Source organism: Euwallacea fornicatus, chromosome 33 (genome assembly GCF_040115645.1).
Source record: "Euwallacea fornicatus isolate EFF26 chromosome 33, ASM4011564v1, whole genome shotgun sequence".
In the NCBI taxonomy this organism is placed as follows: Eukaryota; Metazoa; Arthropoda; class Insecta; order Coleoptera; family Curculionidae; genus Euwallacea; species Euwallacea fornicatus.
In genome coordinates, this window is record NC_089573.1 from 537,899 (window position 1) to 560,420 (window position 22,522).

Sequence of the window (22,522 nt, forward strand, 5' to 3'; positions counted from 1 at the left end):
AACTTGGAATTTAGCAGAGCTGATTTTGGATCCCTCAGGGTTACGTCTTTTGTAATTCAAAGATTTAAATTCTTCCATTTTTTTTTCCATTAATTTCTGCTTAACAAGCTCCTTTGAAATATTTCTATTTTCGTAGCTTTAAATCATTTATTCCGCATTTCTAGTGTTCCAAAACGATTTTTAATCGTCCAATAGCATATTACATCGTTTTTACCATGGCGAGCATTACGTGACAAATACAATTGTATGTACATACCGATTCGCAATTTAAATGGCCCTTTTTGAGTTCGTTCGTCACTGCTGCTAAAGCGGCTCTGAACCCTTATTAAAGTTGCATAAATTCGCAGTCAGGTAGGAATATTGTTTCGCGTTCAATCAAATGATGACAAAGTTCAAGACATCCCTGAATCCGTAAGGAACACGAAGCTTAATTAACTCCGGTAACTAGGAACGGTATGTAACACCATTAATAATCTGGGAAACAAAACACAGGTCCGAGGTCGTCTTTACTCTTCTAATCTATTCAATGGCAAAAGTTGTTTCGTAGCTAGGAATAAGCAGTCAAGAGAGAATGCGACGCAAATTTCATGTATAAAATATATAAAAGAATTCACTTTTATTGCAGAAAATGGCGCCAGCCATAAACCCAAGAAAAAGATAACCATAGTAACTAATGAAGATCCCTCTCCACCTGTCGGTGACTCAAACTCAACGACACAAACGACTCAAACGACTCAAACCTAAAAGAAAAAAAAACAAATGCTCAAACATACAAGTAAAACATTAAAATTTGCCAAAATATTCACTCAGGAACGTGTAATGTGAATCATTGCTAAACACTAGCGTTCGTAATAGTTGCTCAGATTTTAGCAAACCAGCATCATTAGAGCCTTGACTTTATCATTTAATACCTATTATCGAAATCCATAGGTATTTACGTTAGTTTGCTGTAAATAGATTTAGCTAACTTTAGTCTTACATACCTAAATGATCGTTACGCTTAATTGTATATATAACACCTGTATAATAAATTGCCATGTAAATTAGTGCAAACCATATTTTAACACACAAATTAAAACTAGAATTCTAAATGTACGCATGATTGTCTCGAGAATAGTTATATCACATTTAACGACTGTCCATTTATGTGATATTCTTGAATATTCCATTTTTGTTCACACCTTGTATATACTAGAATAGAGGCGTTTATTAATGTAAAATATGTACCTAATACTGAAATTGTCTACTCATGCGCAATTAAAAAGGGATTCTAATACACTTGTTAGATGCTACCTATGTAAAAGTTAGACAGGGTGTCTGTCTTTAGAACTCAAGCACGGGGATCCCAACATGCAAAACGGAAGAACATGTTTTTGCTTTATCGACGCCATATGGGAATTGTGTTATCTAGACTATAATCGGATAACTGGACAATGCCCGCTTCTGCATAATCATCTTCTAAGAAGCGATTTGCAAATATTAACGCAGTATTAGCTTGACACGAAAGGAATTGCTAAATAAGGAAATTTACAAATTAACTACCCAAAATGATACAAACCTTTTGTGTGGCTCTAATTTCTCTCGATAGCAGATTTCGAAAAGCGTTTATTTTTTTATAAATGAGAAACTACCTTTATCTCAACTATGTAACTTATAGCGGCAACTTTCTAAAATTCTACCGAACTATCTAAGAAAATACTATGGCGCCCATAAAGAAAAAAACCTTTCTTTACAACATTTGTCTCTTATATGCGGAGAAAAATAGAAAAATTTGACAACATATTTAGATTCTCCACTAAAAAGTGTTTCAACAATATTCTAGTTTAATTTTTCTGCAATGAAAACGTAAAAAAAAAAACAAAAATCGAAACATTCGAATTTTTTCGGATCTCTGGAAGTAATATGATTATCTAAAATATTAAAACAGATTCCAAATGAGCATTAAATTGCCGAATTTTACCCTAATTGACCTACCTCGAAAGTCGGACACTATATACCTATTCTTCAATAAAAGAGACTGGAACTGAGTTTAGAGAAACAAGTAAGTAATATAGCAGAGAGCATTTCAAATGTTGATTATTCACCCTCCCGTATTTATTATATAAATATTTAAGTATAATAGAGAAAAATGATTAATATAAATGTCACTTAAGATTAATGTAAATTAAGCGTAATTTAACATAGAGCGATCCCAGAGAAGGAATTATGCAAAAGCTTTCTTTTTGTTATTATGGAATAAGTGTTAACTGATATCCGCAAAAGAATCAAAGATTAATGTTAATTTCAGTATCCACTTTTCCTCTGCCGGTTTAAGGCCTAAATTATTGTAACTCCGTCAAGTTTAACAGAAACCTGTCAACATAAACTCCACTGCAAAAGTACCAGAGACTCAGACATTTGGTCCTATAAATATAATGTCTCTCCTAAAAACATATCATAGAGGTATCATCTTGTACTGGTGACAAAATCTCTTTTCTCTTTTTATTGAGGTGTAAAGAGAATTTCATTCGTCCAGCTATTTCTACGAATGTTAAAATGGATCAATGAACTCCTGCACCAAAATGCCGATAATAATGTATGTAACGTCTCATTCATTATTTGAACTAATAGTCACCAATAAACATTCTATGTTAGACTATGAAGTATTTAAACGAATTAATTGTTTTGTAGACTAGTCAATTAAAACATTAGAAATATTTAATAAATCCTTAAATAGGAAAGTATAAAACGGTAAACGAAGTTAAGTTTAATTTTAAAATGTTTTAAGATTATTAAAGAAGTCTTAAGGTAGATAATTAAAGTGTGTTGCCCAATTTATAACTCTTGTTTAATCTTTCGTTCTTCGGTGATACTTATAACATGTACCCTAGTGATCATTCTAATAAACGTTACTAGAAAACGTATATTCGGATTTTATTTCTATTCCGGAATAATCATTCCACTTGAAAATAACCTTCCACAACGATGACGAATTTTGTTGGATTTGGTTTGCTTAAAGGTAGGGATTTTAAAACAAAAACCACAAATAAAAACCAAAATCTTTATTAAATTCCTCCATTTGCTTCCATGGCACGTAAAAAAAAAACTACACGTTACTCATTTACACACCTTGCCAGGCACATGTTTCTACATTTATCACAGTAATCTGAGCCGTCACATTTACACTTACTTGCATGCTCGTAAATTGCCTGATGTTGCACTTATTTATTGTAACATAAGAAAAATAAAATAAAATAAACATAACATATAAAAATATCTACTGCTCCTTAGAGTAGTCTTTAATGAGGTACTGGTTTCCTTAAAGTCCTTGAACCTAATTAAAAATTAAAAAACAATATGAGCATTTTGGAATGATCATCCACAGATCATTCCTGACCAAAGATAGAAACATATACAATTGACAAAACCATCACGAAGTGATTTCTCGTATCCCAAGCCTAATGGGTCAGTGTCGTCCCTTTTGTTCGGTTCTCTGTAAACTGCATAGAGTTCCTAACAAAGGCAAAACAATAACTTACACATATTTAATTTTCATAAGTGCGTAATTAACGTACCCCTCGAGAAGTCCCCAAGTCGATGCTCAACATCATGAAAGCCCCATAATACCTCGGATGCAAAATTACATAGTAGGAAATACTACCATCACTTGAAGTGAATATTCTATACTGGTCCACGTATTTCACTAGTAAAAGCTTGGCAAGTCCCTGATACCAAGAAAGAGGTTGGTTGAGAAGTGGCCCCAAACTAGGATTTAGATGAGACAAAGGTGTCAATTTAGCTAGGTATTTCAGATCTATAAATTCGTCAAAGCTCAAAGCACTTGAGTCTTGAGGTGCTATCATCCTATTCCAAAGCAAATTTGTCCTACAGTGTGCCATACCTATAATCATACATTCACAGAAACATACCAGTTAACTAACCCAATTCCTACCTTTGGAAACCATATCTTTTATATCTTTCTGAATCGATTTTGCCTTATCCAAAATGAGCTGGTGCATAATTTGTTCGTGAGGAGAGTAGTAGCCCAAATAATTCACACTTTCTTGCATGATAGTCACATTAGCCAACAATTTACTAATCGGCCTCTCTTCCGAAGATCGGCTTAAAGATTTCTCATCGTTTTCCTCAAGACTTTCGGTAATCTCCGCTTCATCGTTCGAATCTGATTTGGGTAAACTCAATTCGACATCATTGACAGATTTTTCGAGTCCTGAGGAAGTACCCGTAGATGAAACTGTGCGGAATTTGCCCAGTTTTTGTTCGTTATCAAACATCGGATAAGTTTCTCTACAAATATATACACCGAATAATTCAAAAATTGTAAGAATAAAACATTATTTTTTACCTTTTGGAAGTTAGAATTAAATAGTACTTGAGATGGACAACTTTATCTGTAGGTTTGTACGGGGTGCACATGTTATACACCACTAAAGTCATGTCAAAATCGTCTGTATGTTGTCTGTCTTGAGAGTCTTTATACGAAATTTGTCTGGCAGTACTAGTTTGCACTAAAATGAACTCCGCGCTACCATTCTCCATTTCCAGAACGTTAAATCCATACTGACTGACATTTGCCAACAAATAATCAAATAGTTGCTTTCCCTCAGTCACCAACTCCTCGATAGTTATGGTATCTGCAAACTCACTTAAAAAATGTTGACTCAAAGCACTGAAAATTAATACCTGTATGAACCAGATTTCTAGCAAAATTCGGAGCCTTATTGTAGTATTTAAGAAAATCATCCAGAAACTGATGCACATTGTACTTTTCAGGCAACTTTCCATGATTACCAGCTATATAATTATAAATAGAGCGCAAGTGATAATCATAAGTAAACGAATGCAAATGCATTAAAACTTTCACTTTATCACATTCGTCCAAGAAACTTAGTGTAAACTGCAAAACCACTGGTTAATTAAACCTACTGAAGAGTCAAAACAACTTACCCCATTAACTGAAGCTCTCGAAGTTACATTTTGAAGTCTACTGCATTCAATGGCGTGTAATTTGGCTACGAAGAAGGGTTCTTCGAAGGAGACGGTAAATATTAATATGCCTCCTAAAATTGTTCTTTGTATATAGAACACTGAGTTATAGGAAGACTTATCTTTAACCCAAGCTCTGCAAAAGTTTTATGGTTTTATAGAGGTGGTAAAAATTTCTGCGGCCTGATATAAAATAGAAGAGTGGAATTTCTTAAAGTGAAATTTCCAGAAAATCGGCTAATAAACTCAGCTAAAAATATTGCATGTAATTTTTAAAATTGATAAGGAAGGGTAGACTCAGCGTAGCGTGATTTTATATTTCTTCGATCGGACGTAAATCAACTGGTCTAGATAGTAACAATGATTGTGAACTTCATTTAGTATGCAATTGTTGCTTATAAAAGGAAGTCGATTAAAAAAACAAAAATATCTTTTAAGAAAAGATACCAAAGAATTAGCCTAAAAAAAATTTATGCCGATGCTTGTAAAGTGTTTCACAATATAAATAACGTTGTACAAAAAAAATATTGATCTCACGAACAAATTTAAGCTTTAGTCAGGCCGAGAAATTCGTTCACTAAACATAATTATCTCGTGTCTTACCCAAGGCTTACAGCTTGAGGATTATCGATTTGCAATGGAGTAAAACCCAACGTTAGCAAGTAATTTCGATATTCGCTAAAAAAGGAGTAGCATAAATCTGAATGCCAACACTCTTTTTCTTTATCAGAAATCCTATCGGAAAGTTGGATGGTTTGGGACGGGCAAAGGGAGTGATCTCTAGTGGAAGCAGATTTTAGTCTCCATCGAGACATAAATAGCAAGGGTGTGTGAACATAATGTAAAATCCTAGAATTTTGCATTAATAAGCCCAGCTGCGGTACTGAAGTACTTCCGGTTCTCGACTGATACATGGAATGCAACTTTTTCATTTCGTCTAAAATAAGAACATTTAATCATTACTTCCATTTTAAAAAATCCGCAAGAAACACCTCTATTTTTCTTTTCTAGAGATTTCATTTCCCGCATTTCGATGGTGAAAATTGCGACAGCATCAAGAGACACGTATTTTGAGCTGCAGAAATTGTCCCTAAAACTCTCGAGAACCATCGGAAGGTTAAAATTGGATTGACCAGACTTTTTCTGAGATTGATCTTTGGGAAATTTACACATTGCATCTAAGTTTCCAATTAATGAGTAATAGTTGTTACTAGGAAGCGTCTACAATTGAATCGAATTATTTTGGGTAAATTATATAATTGAAATATAATTTACGAAGCATTTGCGCGTCAAAGGTTGATTATAAAATAGTCCCAACTTTTGCGAAATTGCAGAGTTTACAAAACAGGACCTCAGAGCGAGCCATTGGGCTAAATTCATACAGTTCTTTGTGAGTTTGTCTATGTTTTCTTTAGCCCAATTATAAGTGTAAATCGTAATCTAAAAAAAGAAATACAATCATACCTGTAAATTAATTAAAAAGAAATTACATTATCACTCTCCACGGAAATCCAAAACATCTTCTGCCTAGGGATGAACATATTCTCAAACAAAAATGGCACGAATTTCTGCACGTGTTTCAAATTTTGCGGATTTAAAGCCACCGAAATGTCGGCACTTCCATCTTCCGTGTGCTGCCACTTTTGAAAACTCCTAGATATAATCACATAGCGTTGAATGACGCAAGAGGATACAAAGGGTACAAACATATCTTCGCTTTTAGAGTTCAAATTGTGTGTCGACAGAGCCCTAAATGCCTTGGGTTGATCCGTAAGCATGGTGAAAAGCTGTTTGATGATTAAATTTGGTAAATGATGATTGGTTAATTTAAAGACTTGCTTTCGAACTGCCGGAGCCTTTAAATTGTCTCCAAATTCCATCCAAGAAGGCAGAAATTTTGAATACACTATTGATAAAACACCATTATCTTTGGTAGTTTCACTTTCGTTTTCTTTTTCCAAAGTTATGGCTCTGGAAGTTTTTACGCTTATTGGATGAACTGTTGAGCGTTTTCCGAATTTTTTGATTGAAAAGAACTGAGAGTCCAGTTTTTTGGGCAAGCAATCCAGTACGCGTTTCCTAATGTTCTTGTCGAAAGTCAAATCAAGTTCGCATTTATACTCAATTTCTTTATCCAAGTTCAAATCATCAATTTCAACTTTCTTCTTTGAAATGTGTAAATTATCCTTGAATTCCTCCACGCACAAAGGTTTTTTAAGCAAATAATACTCTGTAACAATATCCCAAGTAGCTTGACGAACTGCTGCTGTCAGTTTCTTCTCTAAATTCTCAATATTAATCCTTCCTTGTTTCCACAATCGGAATTCCAAATATGATTGAGGAAGTTGATTTATATCTTCAATAATTGAACTACTCACGCAAGCTTCGTAGTTCTTTTCAATGAAAACTGTTTCAAAATGGTTCTCACTATCGGCTAAGGAGCCGCACTCGCAGTTAGAAAACAAAGCTAATACTATACAAGCAATTCCTCTACTGCCTGAAGTGGGAGTTTGGCTTTGGTTATATATAAATATGTGGTCTTGAGGAATGAGTTTTGCTTTGCTATCCACAGTATAATCCTTGAAATGGCATTCTGGACGGCAATCTGTATATTTAGGAACGTTTAGGAACTGAAGTAAGTTTTGCTTCAAGTAATGGATGAAGGCGTTGGAATTTTCTAGTTTGAGGGCAAAATCCTGTACCGTGCACTGAAATAAGTACACAATATTAGTTTTCAAATGATTTTGTTTAGTAACAAGATACAATGCTGCGGTAAAATCTTGCACGAATTCGATTTAAATTGTTCGAAAAAATAGAGTGTCTGTGTTAATAAAAAAAAAGTTTCTCTGAAATTTATTTAATAAGATGAGCAAAAAAGTTACGACTCCAGGGTTAATCTTTTCGTAAAAAAAAAATCTTGTAATATAAACATTGTTAGCATTCGACCATTTTAAAGATAATGATTAGTAAAGTTGTGAAAATTACGTGTTCCTTAGATCATCCGATAGAGTAGGTAAAAATGTATATGTAAAATTTTTAAGGCCTTGTTGTATTAAAATTACATTCCTATGGATTTACGGCTATTTACCAATTAGGTTCTTACACTTCCATCTCCCTACAATGAGAAATTTTTGCAGCAAAGGCTTATTTAAAAGTGAGTAAGGTTCTACAAGAGGTGCCTATTTATACTGAATAACCCTGTACCTCAGATATAAGAGCGTTTTCGGGAAAAAAACATAACTCTAATTTTCAATTTAATTGGTGCATGATTTTAAGGATACTCTGTAGCAAAATTCCGTTTCTAAAAAAACCTTACTCGAATAAAGCAATCAGGATTCTGAGGTTTTTGAATAAACCTAACATCTTCTGGCGTCAAAGGACACATGGCATTTCTAGTTAAGGTCCCGGATAAAAAGTCGAGAACAGCATCATCGAGTTTATTTTGTAGGACTTGCACTAACCCATTTTGTACATCAGTCCCGACCTCAGTAATTCCATGAACTCTAAGAATTAAAGTGTCTTCGTTGATTTTTTCCCGAGAATCTTCAAAAGCCCTGCTTTCTTTCTCTCCAAATGACCGGACTCTTGGACGTAAATTGTCAGCTGACACGATGGAAGCAATACTTTGGTCGGAACTAGCCAAATCGGGCTTATTTTGACCGATTGGCAAGGATGCTATAGAGGGACTCCTTGAAAAAGCTAAACCTTCACCGTCGGCAGGTTTTGTTGATAACCTAGTTCCAGCGATGCTTGAACTTTCATAAAGTCTCAAATAGAACACACTATCTTCTTCATCTTTATACACGAACATATTGGATCTATTAACAACTGAGAATTTCTCCAAGATATTTTTTAACGCCGAAATACCTCTGGAAATTCCAGTTTTCGTGCCAATGCCAGTTTTCAATCGGGGATGCAGGTAAAACACTTTTTCCCAAACTACTGGGCAACTGAAATAGCCAGGTTTTAAATGCAGGGATGCTTCTGACATTGAGCGGGAATAAAACATGTTGTCAGAGTCATCACTAGTATCACTTGCTGTAATGTTAAGGTGGTAAAAAAAATTAATATAAATGCAAACATCTTACGGTCATATCCCTTCATTTTGTCATAAGAGCTACCTACAGCAACAAAATCATTCGAAAGGGAATCGTCAGGTTCCAACAAAGAATCACATGTTTTGGATTTATATAAAGACTGCAGAAGCAAAAGCTGGTTGACTCTCTTACATAAATCAGAAATAGAATCGCAGACTGCGCGTTGTATATCAATGTATTCATCAACACAAGGAGTTCCTAATTCCTGAAATCTAAACAAAAATCCTTAGGATTGGTTTCTTGGTTATTGACGCAAATACCTGCAGTGAAAATACACATTTACCAGGTCTTGTTCAATCTTTAGGATCAACCAGAAATTTGGTAAATGTATTCTTTTGTTGCCTAGTGTTACTACCCACTCGTAGTCGTCGTCATCTTCACTGATATCATCATCGTACCCTAAAAATCACCATATGAAATACACAAAATCCAGACCAAATCTCAAGCTATGAAAGTTTGATCAAAATAAAACCTTATACAAGGACATCTCAAAAACTGTGAAGAATATTTTTTTTTCTAAACTAACCTCCATCAGTCCCCGTAATGCTTTCACTACTGATATCACTCTGCTGCGAAACAGTATCTTCCCTGCAGCTACTTCCTACATGGGAATCATCGCTTCTAAACAAGCCACATATATCCACTGGAAACTCATCACTGCTATTAGAATGGGCAGTAATGGACAAGTTCACGTAAGTATCCGACTCTTTCAACAAATTATCCTTAGCAACGTAATAATAGTCTTTTTCTTGGCATAGCCGATATCCGATGGGCAATTTCATCCCTTGAAACTCTTGCAGGAACTTTTCATGGCTCTGCTCGGTTATGTACACAAAATTCAATGTAAGTTTTTCCATTTTGCATGAATCTCTGGTTAAATATCCTCCAGACACATGCTTTATAACGTTCCTAATAGTATTAGTAGTTACAGGGATGGTATCCAAGAGGGCGGTACATATTTCGTCCTCCAATAACCATTTAACTTCATCGCAAAGCTTATCTACTGATCGTCTTTGAAGATCAGTCAAATTCTTTAACGGCATTGGCACCCTGAACGAAAAAGATATCCATCAAAAAAAGGTATAGAACATACGTTCGGTTTAAACTATAAATAATTAGTAGTTTAATAATTTAATGTAAATAATTTCAAGAAATACATAGTCAGTTAAAATATAAAATGGTACTTTTCCGATGGATTAGTTTATGTATGATCTGCCAAGAAAAACGCACGAAAAATAACTAATCTATTCTTAGTATTGACTGTTATGCCTTGAAGATTCACAAAAAGTAAATATGTAATGTGAAGGAAATCCCTAAATTTCATATAATGTTAACACCGTAGCGATACATATTATACAAATTATAAAAATAATGTAAACAAATAATTTACTTACTCAGAAGTTATACTGGCGTCAGACGTAGAGCTAATAGTGCGCTGCAAACCTCCCTCAGAGCAAAACGAGGTACTGCGAAGATTTTGCTGAGAGTACTCAGTTAAAATGTTCTGAATACGAGATGGCAATGTAAGACAAAAAATATCCAAAGTCACTTGCAATTTCGATTTGCTGATAAATTCTGTAGATTTTTCTATATTCTGAATAAGCTCCCCAAGACAGGCAGGCAGTACCCTCACTGAAGTGTTGCTGTGACCCCCGTTATTGTACTTTAAAGTGCAAACAAAATGAAGAAATAAAGGACTGACATCACTAACGCTTGCTACATCTAGAGGACCTGGATGTAAGACTTTAGTAAATGCCAGAGGCCCTTCTGAATATATACTCATATCTCTTTCAGATATGAATTCAATTTCTGAAGCACAAACGCTCGCATCATCATCACTATTATTGGCCTTTTCTTCTGGTTGAATACATAAATGTCTGAAGTAGTAATATTCGCCATTACTACTGATTTGGTTGAAAGAGGTGCAGACCATCTTGAAAAACTTCCTTTTAACTAACATGTGCAGATCCTTCAATTCACTGCAAGGAAGGGCTTCGTTCAAGACTTGAGTGAAGATTTTGTCGCTTTTAGTCTGTCTGACGTGGGAGCAGGATTTTGTAATATAATCAGTAATGTCTATTTCTTGTATTTCCTCCTCGCACAAATCCATAGCATTCTGAACATCTGAGCTGTGGATATAAATCCCGCTATGAAGGGCCAGAAAGAGAGATAATACGTAACATTTCGTAAGGGTCATTTCCAATGCAGTACAATGATCCCTAATGTTTCTCAGAGGGGCAGGTGCTTCCGTCTCTTCAGAGCAGCTTTCAGTGTCACTTCCTTTTAACCTAAAGTTCAAGATTAGACAAGGCTTTTATACAAAGGTAGGCTTACTTCTCCTGGATTTCTCCGACTACACACTGCGCATACTTAAAGCGATTATCCACATACACATCCTCAGAAACACTGGATTGGCCATGATCTTTCTCGACATACGCGTTCACTAAAAGCTTCAAAGGGCAATCGTAAACGTATATGGGCAAAGTCAAAATATGTGGCGTGTTTATTGGTACATCGCTGACATTACTTGCTCGGGATGATGCCCTTTCTTCAGTTTCCACATAAGCATTTTCTGGGTCTAAACCTGTCAGTACTCTAAGGTCGTCTACTGATGCAGGTAAAAACGTCAATATTACATGTGTAACGGAAACACCCTTAATATAACATTTCCAACGAAAATTAAGCTCCGAGTTCGAAGACCTTTCCGATATTGGGCATGAATGTACAGCCTTGCAGGCTCTATGTCTTAACACAAGTGATCTGGTAAAATTGCGGCATTCTTCGTTAGAAAGTTCTAATTCTCTGTCATGTAACAATGAGAAATGCTCAAAGACATTATCTAAAAGTAACTTATTGGCCCTATCTCCTTTAGGACTCTTTTTAAAGTTATTTACTTGCTCTTGTTTTAGCATAGAGAAGAGCAATTCAGTTTGGTGACATAAATGTAAAACCCGAATTGGGTCAAATTCAAATGGAATGTGTTCGATACGTGGCGATACGATTGGATACCATGGAGATCTAAAAATATGTTCATTTATTTTTTTTTATTTAAAGAAATAGAGATGATTTACCCGTGTTCAGGTACATGGTGACTTTGATATGTTTCAGCTGATATTCGATTGCTTTTATGTGATAGTGATCTTCTGCTAAAACTAGTTCTAGCAACATTGACCTCCATGCCAGAAGTGAGATTATGAACGGCCTTGTTTTGACACATCAGAGATAAGTGTTCCATTGTCAATAAATCGTCAATACAGCGATGGTCATTTTTGCGGATCTTGAAAAAGAATGCAAGATTGGTTACAGTAAAGCATACACATATAGGGTGATTGTATTACAATTAAGTTAAAACCCAAGTAGTTCCAAATTTAAAATGACCAAAAAAATTATTCATTGGCACGAAAAATTATAACAAACGAATTACAAATTTTTTGGCATTTGTATATTTCACTTTTTTTGAAATAATATGTAATTTTTTATTAAAATAAATTTGTCTAGCATTTTCGTAACTTTAACTTTCTATTACCACTCGTTAATTTATTTCTGTAACAACTTACCGCTTCAGCAATTTGATAATAATTCTTGTCATTAAAGTAACTGATTGTGGAATTACTTGGTAACACTTTCCCGTGCTGTGGTTCCACCCAAACTTCCGTAATCATCTGCAGCTCTGCCTCCAAATCAGATACTGGTTCCACTTCCTCGTCTGACCCACTGAAAAAGTCATCTCCCCAATTATAATACGGAGGAAAGACAACATATTGCACTACACAGCTCGCATTTGAATCCAGCCACACTTCTCGAACCATTGTAACGATTCCTGATGAAGAATACGCAAAGTGGTAGCCTTCTTTTAAACGCATCCTAAATAACCACAAGACAAACTTCAGTCCTTTGTTCAAAAAGCGTTTAACAATGTTGTACCGGGTAAGGGTGTTTAATATCCTTGAAACTGAGTTATCAGGTAAACGAGGATTCGCCGCATAATTGGTGCTCCAAATCCATCTTTTATGGAACAAATAGCGCGACAGAGTTGTGAATAGAGATCCAGAGACTGGAGATGAATAGCAACTAGAACTATCTAGGGGCTGAGTCCCATCAGGAAAAACTACTGTAGTATAAGTGTTTGGCACTCTTTCATAGCGAATCAAAATTCTTTCCAATGGTTTTTGAAGCAGCACACAACAGGACGGTTCGTTAGCTTTGGGTATGTAAGAGAGAGATAACAATTTAGCTTTTAATTCGTCACAAACCTGCAAAGCTTTAATTAACTTTTTATCTAACTAGATTTAAATGCAATAAACATACTTCGTATCGAGTCGGTCCAGGAGTATTTGTGGAAAATCCTAAATTTAACACGGCACTTGGGAATTTAGAACTAACTCTAACTATGCAAAATCCTATTGGAGCCTTATCTGCTTCTGCATGAAGCAGTTTTAAATACGTGTGGTTGTCAATAAGAATGAAAGAAGCCCATTTTGCAAGCATTACATAGAGGGCAACCACTGCTTGCCTGCATTGCACAACCTGGAAAGTTTCTATCTTCAATGCCGTATGGCAGTAGGTAAACTCTAACCTGGTATCTTTGGGAGGAACAATTGGTCGTGTAAAGCGTGGAAGGTAGAGGGTTGTCGTGGGTTAGTATTAATGACATTTTGTGCGTATGAAACCATTTCCTCCAGTGATTTGTTTCCATTTGACTTATGCCTTGCCACATATTAACAAAATTCAAACAATAGTTATCTCTATAAAAAAACTGGTTTTCTTCCTAATTTCATGCATATATCCTTTAAATACCTTGGTGTTAGAATAAGCTTAGTAGAATCTGAGTAAGAAGAGCTATTAGTGGTAAAAACTGCAAGTCCACTTTTAACACTGTCAGGTAATGTGCACCAGTCGTCGTTAATTGTGAAATTGCTTAGTTGAGTAGCCAAGCCTAAGTCCCCTGTGGAAACTTGGGACAACCTACTCCAGAATCTTTGAATTATAGCCCGTCTGAACACTGATTTAGTTTCCTTCTTTATTAGGCACGTCATATCATGTAAAAATTCATAGGGAGCTACAAACCAATTTCATTTTAATATATTTTATGAACAATATTGTTATTATTACCATAAATATAAACCTCAAAATGAGTCACATTTTTCACCACAGGCCATTGTGAAGTCAATTTGTACTGAATGTAAATAGATGATTTCCATTGGTGTATTAATTTGATTTCCAAATTTCCATTCATAAAGAATATATTCTATAAATTAAAAACATAAAATCTGCTACATTTGTTTTTTTGTTAAAAAACTTACATCTACAGTAAATCCTTCTCGCATACGTCTAGCTAGGAGAAGCAATAAAGAAATATTAGTACTACTTTCAGTCTGTCTTTTTGACAAGAGATTAGGCAGTCTTTGGTTATAAAATCTATCGTTTCTACAATTTTTTTCAATTCAAAATAAGAATTTCTAACACCTATATGACTTACAGTACAGTCCACGGTTTCACACTATCACAGACTCTGCCAGACGTTCTAGAGTTATTGTTATGAAAACTCCAAATTAAAAACATTTCCTGGTAAAAATTCATAGACATTATAGGATCGTGCACCTAAAACCCAGAGTTTTGAATTTAAAAATTTATCAAAGGAGCATGAACTTACAATTTTTGGAAAATTTTCTAGACAGGTACCTAAAGTTGAATGCGCAAAAAAGTATAACAAATCTATATATGACACTAGCCCTGCACCGCAGTGGGGGTGGTACTTAGAACCTATTTTAAGGAATGAAACGGCTATAGCATCATAGTGTAGTTGATGCAGCATAGTTTCCATCACACTGGAATCGGGCATTGACACTATCCCATCAGTTATGACTAGAATATCTAAAAGTATTCGAATCAGACAATAGTTCATTTAAGCATTATTAGAGCTGAAATATTTTCCGGAAAAACAACTATTAAATAAATTTTTGCATCTTTATTTTTAGTTAAATTTTCTATGATTCGAGTGATTGATATGCGTTTAAATCGTGCCAAGAAACTAGGTGAGCTTCAGCTATAACCGGTTCCTAAAACGTATTTTCACAATCTTTTCACTTAAAATATGAAATATTCAAGGTACAACACAACCTAGGCTTGCATGCAATAAATTATGAAAGTTAAGTTACATTTTTTCTGGCATAGATATGAACTGTTTGCCTTGTAAAAACTAGTTGTTTAAATATTTGCAGCATGATTATTAATATATTTATTAAATGATGTGCGGAGTGTATCCTAATATGTCCTGCATCGAAATAAAGACAAACAATCATTAAGAAACTGATAGTCTGAACAAACATCATTATGGTTCCATTAAGTCCCTATCACAGCTGGTAATTACCTAGATAAAGGAAAACGATGAATGCATTGCCTGCTATAAATTTGAAAAATTCATCTTAAACATAATATTTTATGCACTTGAATATTTAAAACGGTTGAAGATAAAAATAGTGTAAAATCTACACCTTTTGTCAGTGGTGTCTATATATAAAACTGGCTATTAAATGTTATTTAGTTTGAAACAAAAAAAAACACCTCCATTTGAATTTTTTGTAACTAAAGATATTTGATTATTTGATGTAAGTATCTATCAAAAAAATCCCCTACTAAGAACGCTAAAAAAAATTCTATACCTCTGACAAAAAATACCTGAACTCTGACCCCGAATGAACTAGTATTCACAAGCCTGGAATGGTTCCAAAACAAAAAGTATTCAGCTCTAACATTAAAAGTAGGTAATTTATAAATAACTCCGAAAAGATATTGGTTTATTATGGTGTATTAACGAATCTAAATACTTACGACTTAGTGTTGGTTCAGGCAAAAGGTATATAGCCAACATTGAATACCTCAGCATGTTAACAAAATTGGCATCTGGGGTCACCATAGGTATTTTTGATAAACGCCCTACATCAAAGCTCTCAAATTCACCCCCAGATAAAGTGACATCATGTGCTGCCTACAAAAATGTCATTAGAAAACTCAAATTTTCACCCCAAATTTTAGTCTCACCCTTTGAGCTTGGATTTTCTCAATGGCATATCTGCATGCTTCAGCAATTTTTCCTTCTAACATGTGAAAATGAGTTTCTACGCATTTTATAATCTCATTTACGTTTTTGGGTGTCATTTGAATGCCTTTTAATATGACTTGCTGTGCTGGAGTTATGAAAAAAGGAGTGTTTGCCAATATTGTTAAATAAATGCAGGGCTGAAAGACTGAAGAATTTCCTGGGATTGTAAACTAAAAATCGGCTTTTTGATTGTTATATCGTAATAGTTGTAAAGCACACTGACCTGCTTTGAAAGGCCCTCAATGCTTATTTTAAAACTATGTAAAATCTGATCAAAAACTACTTCTTTTCTTTGAATATTAACATCAGCATGACTAGGACTCATATCTAGGCAATAAGCAATACGATAGGCATGAGCCACAAACTTTGCTTCTGTACGATATGTAACCAAAAATTGGTTGCATTTCAAATTCAAGTTTTGCTCCCGTGGTATTGCTGATATGATTTCAATGTTTGTGGAATTTTCCAACTAAAATTTAAATGTCTTTCTTTGCAACTAAGTTAGTAACTAAAGACTACTTACCAATTTGGGGCTTGAAACAGTTATGGTAGCATTCAGGTGATCCAAAAGCCATTGCAGTCGAGCAGCTCGTGATATTGGAACATTTTTAGGCAGAAGTAAATAAACAATTTTTGCCTCAAGAAAGTCTGGAGGTAAACATTCGCCACATGTAAAATCTTGAGAGAATTGAAATCCATACTCAGCTATGTGAAAAAGAAATTTATTGTAAAGACATCAATTAGAAATTTGAATCTTGTTGAATATTTGTGTGGAAACGAAGACAAGTAATTTGAAGACTTTACTTATTTCAGTTGTTACAAATATCTACAAAGTTTATTAAATTCAAATAAGAATAAAGTTATTTTGTTCGGGGAATATCGAGCTTGCAGTATTTACCTGATGGTGGCAACTCGATTCCTTCATCAGAACACTGACTCTGGGCATCAAAATCCATTATAACTCATATTACTTAAAATTGTAATTAAGTAATGAAAACAAAGAACACAAAGAAGGATGATCCTACGCTATTGAAGCATTTAAAACTACTGAAAGTATGTTATTGCTATCCCAACAAACAGTAAACAAAAAAAGTCACACAAATTTATCATTGCTTGACAATCTCTGGAAAGTCTCTTCTTTAAGTGATTGTTGTTTTCCAGCCAAAGCAAACGAAAACAATCCGGTCTTGGGCATCCACGTGTAAAAAAAAAGTAACATAATTAGGTAAACATTGAAATTTTATTAGAATTACATCACGCTAAACTTCAGCCACTCTCGAAATTAAATAATAAATTGAAAAACAATAACCTTAAACTTTTTGACAATTCGATGAGGTGGGTAACGGAGGAACAGCCGATAGATGGCTCTGTATCCCTCAATGAACTTCGAAATTTCCGCGCATCCACCATGTATCAAAATAGTTGATATCTGAATTCAATAATTCATCCCAATTTCATATTATTTTCCATACCTATTCAAATAAAATTGAATTTATGGTATTTAGCGACGACTAATTGCTAATTATTAGTCAATTAGCATCGGCTGATATATTACTTTACTCATAATTCCTCTAGTGTTCTAGTGAAAATTGAAGCGAATGGCAAATAGGATAAAAAAAAAACAACTCTTTTTAAGCTTAGAAACAAAACAAATAAAACAACCAATCTAAACAAAATGATCTTTATTTCAAATAAAAAAAATCGATATGACACATTATTGTTAATGTTAAATAAGTTAAGGTATAAAAATAGAGTATTTGGCATTTAAATGGGATAAAATAACGCATCAGATCTGCTGAAGTAGGTTCGGGAAAATTCTCTTGAGAGTTTGAGCGATGTCAATAGTTGATATTTTATTGTACGTACAAGACAATGAAACTCAGAAACGAGTTAAAACCGGGGTCCTACTTTACACCTGTACTTCTACATATTTTCAACTAATATCCCTAACAACTATGTATTTAAAAGACATAGAAATTCTACGCCTGATACTTTGGCCCTAAAGCCACATATTTCTACTTTCTTGGCGAACTCTGGAAAATGCCACATCTACATCTATATCCTAGAGGGTATAATAAAAGCAGGTGTAATCTCGCCAAAGTACTGAGAAACCTTATGAGTGATAGAGATTAACTACTGCCACTGCCTAGAAAACTTGATGTCCGAATCAGTCAAAAACCAAAATAAACTAAAACAAAGAATAACCGACTTTCTTGCAAACTTGCTAGAAACTCTTTTAAAAATATCTAAATCTAAAACAATACTTTAAAGAAAAAAATAATAACAAAAACCCTACAACTAAGTAATTAAGTGCTAGTCTCATGGACTATCTCAGCCATGAACCATTTTATTGTGTATACCTTGCAAATCAATGTAGCAAAAGTCCATTTGCTTGACAAATATTGCTTTAAACCCCACTAGTTGTGGGAGGTGCTCCCCCTTGGAACCACTCAGTTTCTTTGAAGAGGAACCATAGATCTGCTGCCCACAAGAAAAAATTTAAAAACCCAAAAATCTGAAAATTAAGTAATCATGTAATAAACAAAGAAAACTTAGCAAATTTATATATTTTTACCGCTGAGATATTAAGTGTTGAAAAGCTGCTGGTTCTAACAGTTTTACAGCAGTCAGATGGAGTGATTATAGGATAACTAGTGACAGTCTTCAAACCAGACAAAGCATGGCTCCAGGCAGCGCTGCTTGAAAGCCACAGAACTGCCAGAAATACTGTTATGAGAAAATCCTGAAACGCATTTTTTTTTAATATTAACAACTGAAGGTTTGAAATTCTTACGTAGAGTGGTAGCTTTTTGTTGATTTTATACGCTTCATCCATCTTTAAATAGATATAAATGATGGCAATAGCATAGAGAAATGAGAGCACACCAGTAGCAACAAAAAATCTAGCATCTGAAGAAAAATCATTTGACACAGTGGCTGTGCAGTTGGGTGTGAGCGTCAAGGTTTCCACAACATAGAAGGGGTATTCAAATTTAGTGCTGACTTCTTTAGTGGAACATACAAAGCGAATTATTCCTGTGTAGCCTGTGATTGTTGCAAATGCACATATAGAGAAAACCTGAAATAAATTTAAATAATTTATTGTATTTATTTGAAGTATTTGTACACATAATTATAACCTCTACTACATGAATATAAGTGCTTTAAATTTTAGATCTCCTCAGTTATTCTGAGTGAAGTTTAAATGGAACTCAATCCTTCTTCATTCAACTAATATACTTTCTCACAAGTAACAAAAAACAAGAACTATACAAAACTTATGTCTAGTGAACTACTTTACAGTTGTCAATCCAAAAACAAACGGTTCTTACAGGTTTTATTGTTTTGTCATTTTGATAAAAAGAAGAATAATCGTTCTCCTAGGATTAATTGACTGGGTTTCTTTTTCTTATCAGTTACACACAGCGTCCAGCACCTCCTGAATTAAGTTAGTAATGCAGCTGTCTAGTTAATTCCTTATGAGTACTGTATTATCATTTGTTAGAAATATTATTTTGAGTTCAGATTGTCTTATTTCTTTATTAGACAGTGCCCAATCTGAACTTAGGTTAGAGTCTCCACTGATAATCCCACTATTTATTAATTCTAGCTTCTGTGGGTACATTTTTGATTTCATAAAATTTTTGCCAGGATTTTCATTTGGTGTTTCCTTATTTTGGTATTATGATCCATTAATGATTGTCTGTATTCCTATTTACCCTAGGTTTTAGCATGGATGAACAATTGTCAGATTCCTGAGGAATCTGAGTTACAGTGTGTTAGCTCATTCAGCATTTTCCACATTAGGTTGAAATTAAAAACATTCTAGCTCATAATATATGCTATTTTAATGTCCCAGATGAATTTTACAAGTTTATTTTTGAACTGGTTTTCAACATTTTGATATAAAAGTTTTCATGGTGATAGAATGCACAAAATTTTTATATAGCTTAATTCATATGCCTCTTGATGCTAAGATCCCTTTTACTATCCAAGGTTTTTTTTATCTTTATGCCGATACCAACTTTCTCAGTAACATTTCAAGATGTCTGTCAGCCTTGTTTACATCACCAGAGCTGAGTACACTTTTCCCTTTTCCTTTTTTTAACAAATTAAACAGTGTGTGATTGTGGATTGATACAAAATTCTTCTCTACAATAAATAAATAAATATCCACTTTTTTGGAGATAACAACATTGCTCATACACTTAAGCTGTTATGTCATATTATGGTCTCTTATGACTATTTTAGCAACTGTTTAGCTGATAATGAGCTTCTAGGGGAGCATCATCATAAAGTGATAGATGTTAGTGTGTATCTCTTCTGTGGTCTCTGTTTAGACTTGTTACCCAGTTCAATGCCAAATTAATACCCACATAGTAAATTCATATATTCAGTTATTTCCTGGCTTATAGTGAGTGTATTAAATTTTAAAGAACCTCCAAAATCAATTACATTAGATATTTTAGATTCTGTTATGGCTAAGAAAATAAATTTCATGTAGTTAATATTAAAGTAAATGTGAAAATTATCCATGGGATTTGTCTTAAAACACTCAACTTGTGAGACACCAAAGAAGTTTTTTTTTTAATAATTACTACTCTGCCTGCCCTGTAATTATTCATACAAGAGAAAAAAAAATTAGTTCACTGGCATTGATCCAGATTTCAGTGTTACAATATGGGACTAATTTCAGAAACTTTAGGTGTGGTAGAAATATTGTGAAATTCTCTGTGAAACTCCACATATTAAGATTTGGTCAGTGCGGGTAAACATATTCATTGTTATCCCTACAGAAGGTGGTCATAAATGTATCAAGATTTTAAAAATGACTCACATTTTAAATTGGTTTATTGACAAATTCAAAATCTGTGATATACTTGGATGCCATGTTATGCTACCATTATTGGGTATCATCAACATATTTTTACAATTTTATTGTTTATCAAATCACAATTTAACTGGAAATATAAATTGCTTGTTTTTTGGAAACAAAAATTAGATATCAACAAAGATAAGATATATTGCTAATGGTATTTTTGTTTTTCAAATGTATATTCAAGTAAAGTAAAAATATCACAAATTTTGCTTCACTGAAAACAATTATTTTCATTTTGGTTTTGAGTATTGATCTGCCTCAATAAAGTAAGAATGATTTACCTCATGCTGGTAACTAAGCTTACATAACTAAATTTTATTCAATAACTTACTAAATATATCTAAAATAAAGATTAAGAAGCAAGTAAAAATAACAATAACAAACAAACAACAATTTCACTGTGATAGCATCTTGACTTCCTGTAGGTAATTAACATAAATATGGTTAATAAGAATAACCCTACCTGTTAGACGCTAGGAAGGTAAACACCCATTTCATGCAATCATCGTGGATATAAATAATTATTATAAATTGAAGTTGAAATGTTAAAAAATACTCACGAAATGCAAAATCCTCATAACCCCTCGAGGTTCTTGGAAGACGGAAAAGTTCAAATCCCGTACTGCGTCCATGGTCCTTGTAGAGGCTTATCTAGGTAAATAATAACTCTAGAATTTAAAGAGATAGTGGGAAAATAATTAAAATATTATTAAATATAACTCTTAATACTTTATTGAGTTAGGCCAAAGTAATGGAAATGGAATCGAAAATATTTGATAAATATGACTTGAGACGTTTTAGAAAGATATTTCTCTTTTCCTGGAAAAATATACTCTAGGACTGCGTACTATCCTTTTTATAGCATACGAATGACAGAAAAGGAATATAGTGGACGAAAAGATTGTAGTGACATAATTGGTTGATCGATAAAGCAGGTTTCTTCATCACTAACTTGGTATGGCAACTGGGCGTTATTAGAGATGATGCGCAAAAATTACAAAAATTCTTGCAATAATAAAGTAAAAATTTTTAACTTCAATATTTTCTCTTAAACTCAATTTTTAAATTACTTATTAAGCTTTAATGATTAAGTAAAGTTATAATAATTTTAGAATCATCTTAAGCAAATTAAACTCCATTGGTACATTGTTATTAAAGAAACGATTGTACCCCCCTCTGTTGTCATTTTAAGCAAGGTGAGATACGATTGTCTTATAGTTCGAGTCGAGTAAATTTTCTTCAATAATTCCCAAATTATTTAGGCCATCCATTAGAATGTTTTTACATTAAAATTTTTTACATCAAATCCTGTTATTTCTAGTTCTATATCATACGCGAAAAGAAGTAGCCCAGCACTAAGGCCTTCTGACCCATTTTGAGAAAATTTAAATTGATCGGCAAATAAACAACGTAGCGGGAAACTTTATCACGCAACATTTTACCTCATCAAGTCCGTGC

At 33.8% G+C, this 22,522-nt stretch overlaps 3 protein-coding genes across 10 annotated transcripts in view; 1 reads left to right on the forward strand and 2 right to left on the reverse strand.

Moving 5' to 3' along the window:
- Positions 1-2,903, forward strand: part of mGluR (metabotropic Glutamate Receptor) — a 105,260-nt gene extending 102,357 nt beyond the window's left edge. For all 7 annotated transcript variants that reach the window (XM_066299349.1, XM_066299352.1, XM_066299350.1 and 4 more), the window contains one exon: positions 626-2,903. The gene's annotated coding sequence lies outside the window, so the exon portion shown is untranslated. The remainder of the gene's footprint in view (positions 1-625) is intronic.
- Positions 2,904-3,026: 123 nt separating this feature from the next.
- Positions 3,027-17,484, reverse strand: LOC136348434 (KICSTOR complex protein SZT2-like). Of its 2 annotated transcripts, XM_066299227.1 has the most exons (32): positions 17,084-17,484; positions 16,709-16,890; positions 16,409-16,654; positions 16,125-16,355; positions 15,915-16,071; positions 14,737-14,957; positions 14,563-14,684; positions 14,387-14,510; positions 14,196-14,331; positions 13,881-14,142; positions 13,660-13,828; positions 13,392-13,610; positions 13,008-13,336; positions 12,641-12,947; positions 12,155-12,360; positions 11,418-12,101; positions 10,478-11,371; positions 9,610-10,133; positions 9,344-9,482; positions 9,075-9,295; positions 8,303-9,024; positions 6,477-7,694; positions 6,262-6,426; positions 5,979-6,207; positions 5,590-5,923; positions 4,948-5,122; positions 4,684-4,897; positions 4,346-4,634; positions 3,932-4,287; positions 3,555-3,880; positions 3,377-3,492; positions 3,027-3,313 (listed from the first exon to the last, which is right to left on the reverse strand). In XM_066299227.1, the coding sequence occupies exons 1-32, from the start codon at positions 17,139-17,141 to the stop codon at positions 3,205-3,207; spliced, it is 9,684 nt and encodes a 3,227-aa protein (XP_066155324.1). In that variant the 5' UTR covers positions 17,142-17,484; the 3' UTR covers positions 3,027-3,204. The 2 variants fall into 2 exon arrangements, with proteins under 2 accessions (XP_066155324.1, XP_066155325.1); XM_066299228.1 differs by lacking the exons at positions 14,196-14,331; positions 14,387-14,510; positions 14,563-14,684; ... (4 more) ...; positions 16,709-16,890; positions 17,084-17,484 and having other exon boundaries at positions 13,392-13,621; positions 13,881-14,007.
- A 368-nt stretch (positions 17,485-17,852) lies between these two features.
- LOC136348474 (synaptophysin-like) lies at positions 17,853-21,846 on the reverse strand. Its single transcript, XM_066299312.1, has 5 exons — positions 21,794-21,846; positions 21,625-21,732; positions 18,980-19,264; positions 18,761-18,928; positions 17,853-18,700 (listed from the first exon to the last, which is right to left on the reverse strand). The coding sequence occupies exons 2-5, from the start codon at positions 21,694-21,696 to the stop codon at positions 18,593-18,595; spliced, it is 633 nt and encodes a 210-aa protein (XP_066155409.1). The 5' UTR covers positions 21,697-21,732; positions 21,794-21,846; the 3' UTR covers positions 17,853-18,592.
- Between the last annotated feature and the right edge of the window lie 676 nt (positions 21,847-22,522).